We start from the raw sequence: 14,650 nt of genomic DNA, 5'->3' as shown, positions 1-14,650 counted from the left end.
GTAATTTATCAGTTGGGTGTAATACCAAGTGCTCATCACATCACGTGCCTTACTTAATACCCATCCCCCCAAAACCTATCCCCATCCCCCATCCCCACCTCCCCTCCAGCAGCCCATAGTTTGTTTCCTATAGTTAAGAGCCTCTCATAGCTTGTTTCCCTCTCTGATACTTCCTATTCAGTTTTCCCTCCCTTCCCTTATGATCCTCTGCACTGTTTCTTACATTCCACAAATGAGTGAAACTGTATGATAATTGTCTTTCTATATTTGACTTATTTTGTGTAATATCCTTCAGTTACATCCTTGTTGATGTAAATGGTAAGTATTCATCTTTTCTGATGACTGAGTAATATTCATATATATATACATATACATATATACACACAATATTACATATATATGTATACATATATGTATATATACATATATACACAATATTACATATATATGTATACATATATGTATATATACATATATATACACACAAAAATACATATATATATATATATATATATATATATATATTCCACAACTTCTTTATCCATTCATCTGTTGATGGTATCTCAGCTCTTTTCACAGTTTGGCTATTGTGGATATTGCTGCTATGAACTTTGGGGTGCATGTGCCCCTTCAGATCACTATATTTGTATCTTTGGGGTATATACCTAGTAGCACAATTGCTGGGTTGTAGGGTATCTCTATTTTAACTTCTTGAGGAATGTCCATACTCTTTTCCAGAGTGGCTGTACCAGCTTGCATTCCCACCAACAGTGTAAGAGAGTTCCCCTTTCTCCACATCCTTGCCAACATTTGTTGTTTCCTGTCTTGTTAATTTTAGCCATTCTGACTGGTGTAAGGTGGTAATCTCATTGTGATTTTGATTTATATTTCGCTGATGCCAAGTGATGTGAAGTTTTTCAGGTGTTCACTGGCCATTTGTATGTCTTCTTTGGAGAAATGTCTATTCATGTCTTCTGCCCATTTCTTTACTGGATTATTTGTTTTTGGGTGTTGAGTTTGATAAGTTCTTTATAGATCTTGGATACTAGCCCTTTATCTGTACTGCCATTTGCAAATATCTTCTTCCATTCCATAGGTTACCTTTTAGTTTTGTTGATTGCTTCCTTTGCTGTGCAGAAGCTTTTTATCTTAATGAAGTCTAGTAGTTCATTTTTGCTTTTCTTTCCATTGCCTCTGGAGATGTGTCTAGCAAGAAGCTGCTGCATCCGAGGTCGAAGAGGATGCTGTCTTTGTTCTCCTCTAGGATTTTGATTGATTCCTGTGTCGCATTGAGGTCTTTCATCCATTTTGAGTTTATCTTTGTGTATGGTGTAAAAGAATGGTCCATTTTCTTTTTCCATATGTGGCTGTCCAATTTTCCCAGCACCACTTATTGAATAGATTGCCTTTTTTCCATTGGATATTCTTTTCTTCTTTGTCAAAATAAGTCAACCATAGAGTTGAGGGTCCATTTCTGGGTTCTCTATTCTATTCCATTGATTTATGTGTCTGTTTGTGCCAGTACCGTAGTGTCTTAATGATTAGTTTTGTAATATAGGTTGATGCCTGGCATTGTGATGCCACCAGCTTTGGTTTTCTTTTTCAACATTCCTTTGGCTATTTGGGGTCTTTTCTAGTTCCATACAAATTTTAGGATTATTTGGTCCAGGTCTGTGAAAATGTTGATGATATTTTGATAGGGATTGTTTTGAATATATAGGTTGCTCTGGGTAGCACAGACCTTTTAACAATGTTTATTCTTCCATTCCATGAGCATGGAATGTTTTTCCATCTGTTTGTATCTTCCTCAGTTTCTTTCAGAAGTGTTCTACAGTTTTTAGAGTACAGATCCTTTACCTCTTTGGTTAGGTTTCTTCTTTGGTATCTTATGGTTTTTGGGTGCTATTGTAAATAGGATCAATTCCTTAATTTTCTTTCTTCTGTCTCATTGTTAGTGTAAAGAAATGCAGCTGATTTCTGTGTATTGATTTTATATCCTGCCACATTGCTGAATTGCTGTATGAGTTCTAGCAATTTTGGAGTGGAGGCTTTTGGGTTTTCCAAATAAAGTATCATGTCATCTGCAAAGAAAGTTTGACTTCTTGTTTGCCAGTTTGAATGCCTTTTATTTCTTTTTGTTGTCTGATTGCTGAGGCTTGGACTTCTAGTACTATGTTGAACAACAGTGGTGAGAAAGGACATTACCCTTGTGTTCCTGACCTTCTTGACCCTAAGGGAAAAGCTCTCAGTTTTTCCCCATTGAGGATGATATTGCTGTGGGCTTTTTGCAGATGGCTTTTATGATATTGAAGTATGTTCCTTCTATCCCTACACTTTGGAGAGTTTTAATCAAGAAAGGATGCTGTATTGTATGTAACATGCTTTTTCTGCATCAATGGAGAAGATCATATGGTTCTTGTCTTTTCTTTTATTAATGTGATATATCACATTGATTGATTTGCAAATGTTGAACTGCCCTTGCAATCCAGGAATAAATCCCACTTGGTCATGGTGAATAATCTTTTTCATGTACTGTTGGATCCAGTTGGCTAGTATCTTGGTGAGAATGTTGGCATCCAGGTTCATAAGGGATATTGGTCTGTAATTTTCCTTTTTTTGTTTTTAAAGATTTTATTTATTTAAGAGAGAGAGAGAGATAGTGAGAAAGAGCACAAGCAGGGAGGAGAGGGAGAAGCAGGCTCCCCCTGAGCAGGGAGCCTGATGCAGGGCTCAATCCCAGGACCCTGGGATCATGACCTGAGTCAAAGGCAGATGCTTAACTGACAGCCACCCAGGAACTCCTGTAATTCTCCTTTTTGATGGGGTCTTTGATTTTAGGATCAAGGTAATGCAGGCATCATAGAACGAGTTTGGAAGTTTTCCTTCCAGTTTTATTTTTTGAAACGGCTTCAGTAGAATAAATATTATTTCTTCTTTGAGTGTTTGGTAGAATATCCCTGGGAAGCCATCTGGCCCAGACTTGTTTTTTTGGGGAGGCTTTTGACTACTGCTTCAATTTTTTTGCTGGTTATAGGTCTCTTCAAACTTTCTATTTCTTCCTATTTTAATCTTGGTAGTTTTTAAGTTTCCAGGAATGCATCCATTTCTTCCAGATTGCCTAATTTGTTGGCATATAGTTGCTCATAATATGTTCTTAAAATTGTTTGTATTTTCTTGGTGTTGGTCATGATCTCTCTTCTTTCATTCATGATTTTATTAATTTATGTTCTTTCTCTTTTTGATAAGTCTGGTAGGGGTTTATCAATCTTATTAATTCTTTCAAAGAACCAGCTTCTAGTTTCATTGATCTTCTCTATTCTTCTGCTTTGTATTTCATTGATTTCCACTCTAATCTTTATCATTTCTCTTCTCCTGCTTGATTTAGGCTTTATTTGCTGTTCTTTCTCCAGTTCTTTTAGGTGTAAGGATAGCTTGTGTATTTGAGATTTTTAAAAGTTTTTGAGAGAGGCTTGTATTGCAATATACTTTTCTCTTAGGATCACCTTTGCTGTATCCCAGAGGTTTTGAACATTTGTGTTTTTATTTTCATTAGTTTCTATGAATTAAAAAATTTTTTTTTAATTTCCTGGTCGACCCATTCATTCTTTAGTAGGATGGTCTTTAACCTCCCAAGTGTTTGAGTTCCTTCCATATTTCCTCTTGTGATTGAGTTCAAGTTTCAAAGCTTTGTGGTCTGAAAATGTGCAGGGAATAATCCCAGTCTTTTGGTATTGGTTGAGACCTGTATTATGATCCAGTATATGCTCTTCTGGAAAAATTCCCTGTGCACTCTAGAAGAATGTGCATTCTGTTGCTTTAGGATGGAATGCTGTGTACATATCTCTGAAGTTCATCTGATCCAATGTGTCATTCAGAGCCCTTGCTTCTTTGTTGATCTTCTACTGAGGTGATCTTTCCATTGCTGTGAGTGGGGTGTTGAAGTCCCCTCCTACTAATGTATTATTATCAATGCATTTTTTTTGGTTTGGTTATTAATTGGTTGACATGTTTGACTGCTCCCAAATTAGGAACATAAATATTTATAATTGTTAGTTCTCCTTGTTGGGTAATCCTTCAATTATGATATAGTGTCCCTTTTCATCTCTCACTATGGTCTTTGGTTTAAAATCTAATTTGTTTGATAAGAGAATTGCTTTCCCAGCATTCTTTTGAGGTCCATTAGCATGATAAATTGTTCTCAACCCCTCACTTTCTTTCTTTTTTCTTTCTTTTTTTTTAAATTTCTTTTCAGTGTAATAGTATTCATTGTTTTTGCACCACACCCAGTGCTCCATGCAATACTCCATAATGTATATGGACCACATCTTCCTTATCCATTCGTCCATTGAAGGGCATCTTGGTTCTTTCCACAGTTTGGCAACTGTGGCCATTGTGGCTATGAACATTGGGGTACAGATGGCCCTTCTTTTCACTACATCTGTATTTTTGGGGTAAATACCCAGTAGTGCAATTGCAGGGTCATAGGGAAGCTCTATTTTTAATTTCTTAAGGAATCTCCACACTGTTCTCCAAAGTGGCTGCACCAACTTGCCATTTTCTTTCTTTCTTTTTTTTATTTCTTTTCAACGTAACAGTATTCATTGTTTTTGTACCACACCCAGTGCTCCATGCAATAAGTGCCCTCCCTAATACCCACCACCTTGTTCCCCCAACCTCCCACCCCCCGCCCCTTCAAGACCCTCAGGTTGTTTTTCAGAGTCCATAGTCTCTCATGGTTCACCTCCCCTTCCAATTTCCCCCAACTGCCTTCTCCTCTCCATCTCCCCTTGTCCTCCATGCTATTTGTTATGCTCCACAAATAAGTGAAAACCATATGATAATTGACTCTCTCTGTTTGATTTATTTCACTCAGCATAATCTCTTCCAGTCCCGTCCATGTTGCTACAAAGACCAACTTGCCACTTTCAACCTGGAGGTGGCTTAAGTGTAAAGTTAGTCTCTCGTGGACTAACTATGGATGGGTCTGCTTTTTTAAATCCAGTCTGATACCCTATGACTTTTGATTGGAGAATTTAGCCCATTTGCATTTCAGAGTAACTATTGAAAGATATGAATTTAATGCCATTGAATTACCTGTAAAGTTGCTGTTTCTGTAGATTGTCTCTGTTTCTTTCTGGTTTATGTTACTCTTGGATTCTCTCTTTGCTTACAGGATCCCCCTTAATATTTCTTGCAGAGCTAGCTTGATGGTCACATATTCTTTCAGTTTCCATCAGTCCTGGAGGCTCTTTACCTCTCCTTCCTTTTTTTTTTTTTTTTTTGAAACTTCAACGATCGTTTATTCCCAAACTCAGTCGGGGTTAACTCTTTCCCCAGCTAACATATCAACAGCATCTCCAACAGGATCTAGGATGGAGGTGCAGACCTAATGAAGATTGGCCCCCCAACAGGAAATTACAAAAATATATATATACATCTGCATATTTCTAAAACAGAGAAAATTCACCAGGGTTGCAGGGGAAAAAAAAAATCTCCACGTGATTTCAGTCCATAGAAAACAGCCTTTGGCAGTCTGTGCTGCCTTAAAAACCTAGGGGAAAAGCATTTCCTCGCTTAAAAATTTTTTTAAAAATTCCCCCTTTCTTCAATTTCCACTGCTCACTCCTAGAAACACCCACAGGATTAACTATGAAAATAAGCCCCAGCTCATTTCCCTCTGCCTGTCTGTGAAGGCTCACACACATTCTTCAATTTCTAGCACTTGCAAACTGTCCTGCTTCCTTCAAGGAGGGGGCCTGAGGGCTCAGGAAAGGATGGAGGGAACAGATGTACTTGGCCAAGAACTGGAATGCCAGGCAGGGCATGGCGGGGGGTGCTTTCTAGATAAAGACACCTGACACCTTTAACCTAACGTCTAACCCGCCAGGTAAAAACAAATAGCAGCCGACTGTACCAAGAGGTGCTTCTGTCCCCTGTCCCCTTCTACCATAAGGTGACATTAGTTGTCTCTGTATTTGACCCCCACCCTCTCCCAAACAGCTTGACAGCAGTTTTTAGGCCAAAGCCATGTTGCAAAGACAGCCATATAGTCCCAGCCAGGGGAGAGCCCTGGAGGCTTCTGTCTGGGTCATGCTGTCACTCCTGGCAAATACTTTGATAGCTTCCAGAAAACTGCCCAGAGACAGCCCTCCAAGTCAGGGTCACAGGTCCTTCCAGTTGATGGGCTCCTTGCCAGACTTCTGCAGCAGCTCATTGGTTTTAGAGAAATGTCTACATCCAAAGAACCCTCTGTACACTGACAAGGCGGAGGGGTGGGCTGTCTGCAGCCCATGGTGGCGTTTCCTGTCAATGGCACTGCCTTTCTTCTGAGCGTAAGAGCCCCAAAGCAAAAAGACCAGGCCTCTGGAGTTCTGATTTAGCCAGGATACGACCTCATCAGTGAACTGCTCCCAATCTCTCTCCTTATGAGAATTAGCCTGATGCGCCAGATGGTGAGGACAGCATTGAGTAAGAGAACACCTTGCTTCACCCACCCGCATAAATCTCCATGACCAGGATGAACAAAACCCTCTATGTCTATAGACAGCTCCTTATAAATGTTCTCCAAACTGGGTGGTGGTGGAACAGGTCTTTGAACACTAAAGCAGAGCCCATGGGCTTGGTTGGGTCCATGATACGGATCCTGTCCCAGTATGACAACCTTCACCTGTCTTATGTCACACATCTGGGTCCACATGAAGACTTGGTGTGGGGATGGATAAATAGTGTAATGTTTTCTTTCTTCCGCGACAAATCCCATTAGCTTGATTAAACATGGTTTCCCGAACTCTGCGCTGAATGGCTTCTTCCAACTCTCACCGAAATCCACTAGCACATTGAGCGCGGTGAGTCTGAGCAGGGCGGCGGCCTTGTTCCTCTGAATACAGATCAACTGCTCCAGGCTCAGTGGCGAGGAGGGCGGCGTGCCGGGGTCCTCCTGCCCGGCCCAGGCCTTCTTGCGGGGACTGACCGCCGCATCCCCATCTCCTCAGCCACAGCCACCACGCCAGTTCCCAGGTCGGCTGGCTCGGGACTGCAGGCACGTCGCCTCCCGGCGTGGGTCAGAGATAAAAAGGAGTAGAGGGTCTTCTGGCCGATCATCCTGGAGCCGAGGAGAGCAGCCGCGTGCCGCTGGGAGAACCCGCCGTCCTATCCTTCCATTCTGAAGGACAGCCTTGCTGGATAAATTTTTCTTTACTAAATGTTTTTCTCATTTAATACCCTGAATATATCATGCCAGCCCTTTCTGGCCTGGAAGGCCTCTGTGGATAGGTCTGCTGGCAGTCTAATGTTCCTACATCTGTAGGTTAGGAACCTCTTGTCTTGAGCTGCTCTCAGGGTTTCTCTTCATTTCTAAAATTTGGAAGCTTCACTATTACATGCTGGGGTGTTGATCTATTTTTATTAATTTTGTGAGGGGTTCTCTCTACCTCTTGGATATGAATACCTGTTTCCTTCCCCAGATTAGGGAAGTTCTCAGCTATGATTTGCTGAAATATACTTCTGGTCCTCTCTGTCTTCTCCCTCAGGCACCCCAGTAATTCCTGTACAATTTCATTTTATGGCATTGCTGATTTTTTGAAGCCTCCCCTGATGGTCGATTGGCTGTTTTTTTTTCTCTTTTCCTCAGCTTCCCTCCTTTCCATCAACTTGCCTTCTATGTCACTTACTCTCTCTTCTCCTTCATTTACCCTACCTACTAGAGCATTCAATTTAGACACATCTCAGTTATGGCATTTTTTTTCAGTCTGATTAGATCTCATTTCTGCACTAAGATTCTTTTATGCTTTTTTTTCCAAGCCCAGCTAGTAACTTTGTAATTGTTATCTGATTTCCATCTGTGGCATTTTACTATATCCCTATCGATTAGATCTGTGTCAGAGAATATTGCCTCTTGTTCTTTCTTTTGTTGTGAATTCCTCCTTCTAGTCATTTTGCCCAGAGAAAAATGTATGTATGAGTGAGTACTATCAAAAAATCAACCCTGACCTAAGCAAAATATACACTAGACAAATCCAAAGAGGTCAGAAAGCAGGAAAGAAAAGGAAAAGATGAAGAAAATGGAAAAAAAAAAGAGAAAGAAAAAAAGGTGGGGTGAAGAGAGAATATAATTTCACAGGGTGGACAAAACAGGGTGATCTGCTTTGTCCTGAGTGTGTTTTGGTCTCTGTGTTAGAAGACACTAAATCCCAAAATTGTAAAGAAAGTAAAACTTATATATATACAAAAATAAAATTGAATAGAGTGAAGGGAAGCCAAAAATGAAAAATATATGTATAAAATGTAAATTTCAAAAATGAAAGTTAAAAAAAGACTTAAAAACAAAGAATTGATAAAAGGCTAGTTGAAAAGGGAAAAAGAAAAAAAAATGAAAAAAACTTCAATGGAAAGATAAATGAATCATGAGGGAAAACCCCTCAAATTCTATATACTATTTTCCCCTAGTGCTGGAGTTTTACAGTCCTGTGTGGTCTGTAAAGTTGCTGTTCATCTGTTCTTTCAGTTGGTCTTCTGGACCTTCTGGGGGAGGGGCCTGCTATGATGAGTTTCAGGTGTCTTTGACTGGGTAGAGTTTCACAACCCCTTGCCAGGGGGCCAGGGTCAATGTTAAGCTGTTTTTAGTTGCTCTGTGTAGCTTTTGTTTCCTGAAGGCTTTCTGTGCTTCTTGAGAGGATCAAGATAAAAATGGCTTTGTCTTGATCTCTAGTCCCAGAGCTAAAAGATCGTGGTCCCCTCTCTTTAGTAAACCTCAGGAATAAATGGCCTTCACTTTTGTGTGGCGAAACTCTGCTGACTCCTGGGGTGCATGCCCACATTGATACCCCCAGGAGAAGGCAGAGGGTCCCAGGCTTCTGTACTTTGTAGGGGCCTGGCATGGGGAGTGGTCTTGGGATCATGCCTGCACCCACTTCATCCCTCCTGGGGGAAGGCAGGGTGGATGGTGTCAGTACTTTCTTGTCTTTTGCAGGGCTCTGGCACTGACAGTTGTTCCCCAGTCGTGTGTGGACATGCTCCAGCCCTCTCAGGGGAAGGAGGAGGGTCCCCACATTCCTGTCCTTTGCAGGGTTCCCACAACAGAGAGCAGTCACCTGATGGTGCCATGGCTCATGGTTTATGGTGAACCGAGCTGACACTTCCCTCCCAGGCTCGCTGACTGTAAATAGTTTCCCCACTTCACTGATTGAGAACTCTACTGCCTCGGCATCCCCATTCTTTTTGTGACTTCAGAGATCCTGAGACCAGACTCTCCCACCTAGAATTCTGCCCTGTTTCACCATCTGAGCACCTTTCATGCAGGGATATCTCTCAGCTGTAGCAGATTTCTAAGGGTGCTGATTTTGCCCTCCAGGGCTATGTCACTTTCCAGTAGCCAGCTTACTAAGACTCCCCTCACCCTCCACCAATTACCTTCTGATATATCCCCTCAGAATCACTTCTCCGACTGTCCTACCTTGCAAGAAGTGGTCACTTTTCTACTTGTAGAGTTCCAGATATTATTTTCTTACATCTCAGGTTGAATTCATGAGTGTTCAGAATTATTTGATAGTTATCTAGCTAAATTCAGTGGACCAGATGAAACAAAGTCTCCCACTCTTCCACAGTCTTGCTTCCTCTAGCAGCACTGGGCATTGCATGAAAGCAATGAATCACTAAATTCTACTCCTGAAATTAATATTACACTTTATGTTAACTAACTGGAATTTAAAAACTTAAAAAAAAAAACTATGAAATATCTAGGAAATAGTTTAACCAAAGAAGCGAAAGTCTTATACAATGAAAATCTTAAAACACTTCTGAAGGAAATTAGACAAGACCCAAATAAATAAAGACATGCTGTCTTCATGGGTAAGAAGCTTTAATCTTTTGACAATACTACTCAAAGTTATCTACAGATACAACACAATCCTTATCAAATTTTCAAGAATCCTTTAGGCAGAAATAGAAAAGCCAATCCTAAAACTCCTGTGTAATTGCAAGGGGCCCTAACAAGTCAAAACGGTCTTGAAAAAGAATACATTTGAAGAACTAACTTTGTTTCTTCCTTTCCTTTCCTTTTCTTTTCTTTTCTTTTTCTTTCTTTCTTTGAAAATTCACTTTCTGATTTCAAAACTTACTACAAAGCTACAGTAGTCAAAAGAGCATGATTCAGGGGTACCTGGGTGGCTCAGTTGTTAAGTGTCTGCCTTTGGCTTGGGTCATGATCCCAGGGTCTTGGAATCGAACATGACATTGGGCTCCCTGCTTGGTGGGGAGCCTGCTTTTCCCTCTGCTTGCTGCTCCCCTGGTCATGCTTGTCCTCTCCCTCCCTCCATCTCTCTCTCTGGCAAATAAATAAATTTTTTTTTAAAGAGCATTATCCTGATCAATGGTTGCAAGTGGGAGTCCAGAAATAAACCCATACATGTCTGACCAATTGGTTTTTAACAAATTCACTAAGTGGGGAAAGATTAGTGTCTTCGATAAATATTGTTGGGGTAACTGGATTTCCACATGTAAAAGAATGAAGTGGGATCCCTAGCACACAGCATGTACAAAAACTCACTTAAAATTGGTCAATCACCTAAATGTAAAAACTAAAACCATAAAACCCTAGAAGCAAAGAGAGGGGTAAATCTTCATGATGTTATATTTGGCACTGGAATTTTAGATATGTACCAAAAGCAACAAAGGAGAAATAGGTAAATTTGACTTCACCAAAATTAAAAACTTCTGTGCAGCAAAGGACATTATCCAGAAAATGAAAAGGCCACTTTCAGAATGGAAGTGTGTGTGTGTTTTGGCAATTGTGGACTTTGCTGCTATAAACATTGGGGTGCATATACCCCTTCAAATCACTATGTTTATATCCTTTGGATAAACACCTACTAATGCATTGCTAGGTCATACGGTAGTTCTATTTTCAACTTTTTGAGGAGACTCTCTGCTTTTCCAGAGAGGCTGCCCCAGTCTGCTGTCCTACCAACAGTGTAAGAGGATTCTCCGTTCTCCACATCCTTGCCAACATCTGTTGTTCCCTGACTTCAAACAGATACTTGTATACCAATGTTCACTGCAGCATTATTCACTATAGCCAAGAGGTAGAACTGGCCCAGTGTGCAGGAACAGATGAATGGATGTATATAGACATGCATGCACATGCACACACACAAATAGATAAATAAAATTCTTTTGTAAAAAGGAATAAAGTTCTGATACATACTATGACATGTTTAAAGCTTGAAGATGTGCTAGATGGACTAAGCCAGATACAAAATACAAATATTGTATGATTCCACTTATATGTGATACCAAGAATAGTCAAATTTACAGAAACATAAAGTAGATTAGAGGTTAATAGGGGCTACTTGTAGTGGTTGGGAATGGGAACTTATTGCTTAATGAATATAGAGTTTCTGTTTGGAGTGTTGAAATAGTTGTGATACTTACACAATACTGTGAATGTAAAAAAAAAATGTCTGAACTGCACATTTAGAAATGATTAAAGTGGGGGCTCCTGGGTAGCTCAGTTGGTTAAGCGGTTGCCTTCAGCTCAGGTCATGATCCTGGAGTCCCAGGATTGAGTCCTGCATTGGGCTCCCTGCTTGGCAGGGAGGCTTCTCCTTTTGACCCTCCCCCTTCTCATGCTCTCTCTGTCTCTCTCTCTCTCTTTCTCTCTCTCTCCCTCAAATAAATAAAAAAAATAGAAATGATTAAAATGGTGAGTTCTATGTTACATATCTTTTACCATTATAACAAAATTTGTAAGCTATAATAAACACAAAAGATAGACAAACTGACAATGGAAAAGAATACAGGTCCAGAGACAGATTTATCCATATATGGTACTAGAAAAACATTTCTGGACTTCTGTGTCATAGACAAAAGTCAATTCTGGAAGGATTGCATGCAATGAAAAAAAAAACAATAAAAGTTTTTTTTTTTTTACTAATATCTCTTTTTTTAAATTAAGAGTTTATTTTTTAGAGAAATTTTAAGTTCACAGCAAAATTAAGGGGCAGGTACAGAGATTTCTTATATACCCAGTGCCTCCTGCCACACAAAACATCCCCTGTTATCAATTTCCTCCTCCAGAGTGATACATTTGTTATGACTGATGAACCTACACCAATAGAGTATCACTCAGAGTCCATAGTTTACATTAGGTTTTTTCTTGGTGTTGTACCTTATATGGTACAACCTTATATGGGTTTGGACAAAAGCATAATGATATGTGTCTATCATTATGGTATCACACAGAGTGTTTTCATTGCCTAAATATCCTGTGCTCCACCTATTCATCTCTTTCCCTTTTCCAACCCTTGGTAGTCACTGATCTTTTCATGTCTCCATAGTTTTACCCTTTCCAGAATGTCATATAGTTAGAGTCATACATTATGTAGCCTTTCAAGATTGACTTATTTCACTTAGTAATATGCATTTAAGGCTCCTGTATGTCTGTGACTTGATAACTCATTTATTTTCAGTGTTTTGTCTGAATATACCACAGTTTATTAATCCATTCACCTACTGGAAGACTTTGTGGTTCCTTCCAAGTTTTAGTAATTATGGATAAAAGTTCTAAAACAGCCATGTGCAGGTTTTTGTGTGCATGAAAGTTTTCAGTTCCTTTGAGTAAATACCAAAGAGTATGATTGTTGGATTGTACAGTAACAACATGTTTCATTCATAAGAAACTGCCAAATGTCTCCCAAAGTGACCATGTCATTTTGCATCCCATCAGCAATGTATGAGAATTCCTGTTGCTCCACGTTCTTACTAGCACTTGATATTGTCAGTGTTCCAGATTTTGGTCATTCTAATAGATGTGTAGTAGTAATATCCCTTTGTTCTTTTAAACTGAATTTGCCTGATTATGTATTATGTGGAGCATCTTTTCATATACTTGTCATCTGTATATCTTGTCTGGTGAGGTGTCTCTTTAGGAATTCAGCCTACATTTTATTGAGGTGATTTGTTTTGTAATTGTTAAGTCTTCAGAGTTTTTTTGTATATTTTGGATAACAGTCCTTTATCAGTGTATCTTTTGCAAATGTTTTCTTCCAGTCTGTGGCTTGCCTCCTCATTCTGCTGACAATGTCTTGCAGAATGGAAGCTTTTAATCTTAATGAAGTCCAGCTTAACAATTTTTTCTTTCATGAATTGTACTTTGATGTTATATCTAAAAAGTCACTGCATACTGAAGGGCATTAAATTTTCTCCTGTGTTATCTTCTAGGAGGTGTAATATTGCATTTTACATTTAGGTTTGTGATGTATTTTGAGTAAATTTTTGTAAAGGGAGTAATGTCTGTGTTTAGATTAACATTTTTGCATGTGGATGCTCAGTTGTTCCAGCACCATTTGTTGAAAAACTATTTTTGCTCCATTTTGTTGACTTTGCTCTTTTGTCAAACAATGAAGATTTTAGAAGACAGAGAGCTGTCTGTCATGGACATCTTCATGAATTGGCATAGGCAACAATTTCTTAAATAGATTATAAAAACCACTAACCATAAAGGGAAATTTTGATGAGTATACTATGTTAAGTTTAAGATCTTGGGTTCATTAAAACACACATAAGACAGTGAAAAAAATCAAGCCACAGAATTGAAGTTATGTTTTATAAATGTGTATGACAGAGGATCGATAGTCCAGATTATTAAAAAACAAAATCAAAACAAACAAACAAACAAAACAAAACCCCTCTTTTGCTGCAAACCAGTAAGGAAAAGGCCACCCAATTAAAGACAACAACAACAAGGAAACAAACCAAAAAAACCAGAAGTCTTAAAGAGGTAGTTCCCACAAACAGATGCTCAAGTGGCCAATAAACATAGGAAAAGGTGCTCAACTTCAATAGTCATCAAGGAATTGCAAATTAAAGCCCAATGACATGGCTATATTTCATGTTAGCAAAATAGATGAAAGAAAAAGACACAAAGCCTCTATGCCAAACAATGGGCATGGGAATTGGTACAACCACTTTGGAAAATGGACAGAATCTGTTAAAGCTGAACATTTTCATGCCTCTGACCCCAAAATTCCACTCCTAGGAACGGAATTTGCCCAACAGAAATATGTGTCTATACACAGTAAGAATCATATGCCCAAATCTTGATAGCATCCTTGTCATAATAACCTCAAACTGGAAACTACCAAATATCTAGCAATGGTAGAATGGATGAATAAATGTATTTATTCACATTCACACAGTGAAATACCATGCAGCAATGAGAATGAGCACAGTACAACTACATGCAACAATGTGCATAATGTTGAGTGGGAAAAATCCACAGAACATTACACTGCATGATTCTATTTTTATAAATACAAACATACATATATGGGAGCTGCTGGAGTGTTTCTTTCTCTGAGTGCCGATTATAGAGGTGTGCTTAGTTTGTGAAATTCATTGATCTACATACCTATAATTTCACACTTTTCTGTATGTATGAAGCATGTTAATACGTCAATCACATTTTCCAAAAACACATGTATATTTTTACAAATGGATAATTTAAAGAAATACATCAAGTGAAAAATAGGTGTTACAGATATGAGCATGGGGATTGAATGACCAAACTTTGGAGACAATTGCATGATGTAACTACTCATTATTTCACATATCTTCCTTCTACTTGGCCAGCCCAGTAGCACCCCATTTCATTCCC

The 14,650-nt window shown here is 39.1% G+C and overlaps 2 protein-coding genes across 4 annotated transcripts in view; one reads left to right on the top strand and one right to left on the bottom strand.

Moving 5' to 3' along the window:
- Positions 1-14,650, top strand: part of ALDH1L1 (aldehyde dehydrogenase 1 family member L1) — a 143,124-nt gene that overhangs the window by 25,359 nt on the left and 103,115 nt on the right. The window contains exon 1 of one of the 3 annotated variants that reach the window (XM_047742615.1): positions 12,784-12,803. The exons of the other annotated variants lie outside the window; for them this stretch is intronic. The gene's annotated coding sequence lies outside the window, so the exon portion shown is untranslated. Of the gene's footprint in view, positions 1-12,783; positions 12,804-14,650 lie in introns of those variants that run through there. 3 annotated transcript variants of the gene reach the window in all.
- On the bottom strand, positions 5,384-7,101 carry LOC125107524 (uracil-DNA glycosylase-like). Its single transcript, XM_047742704.1, is given in 3 exon segments — positions 5,384-6,448; positions 6,451-6,984; positions 6,987-7,101. Coding segments are annotated over 3 exon segments (936 nt in total). The 3' UTR covers positions 5,384-6,161.

The sequence above is a fragment of the Lutra lutra genome, chromosome 1 (assembly GCF_902655055.1).
Source record: "Lutra lutra chromosome 1, mLutLut1.2, whole genome shotgun sequence".
Lineage (NCBI taxonomy): Eukaryota > Metazoa > Chordata > Mammalia > Carnivora > Mustelidae > Lutra > Lutra lutra.
Note: the sequence above shows the minus strand (reverse complement) of the source record. Positions and strands in the feature narration are given on the sequence as shown.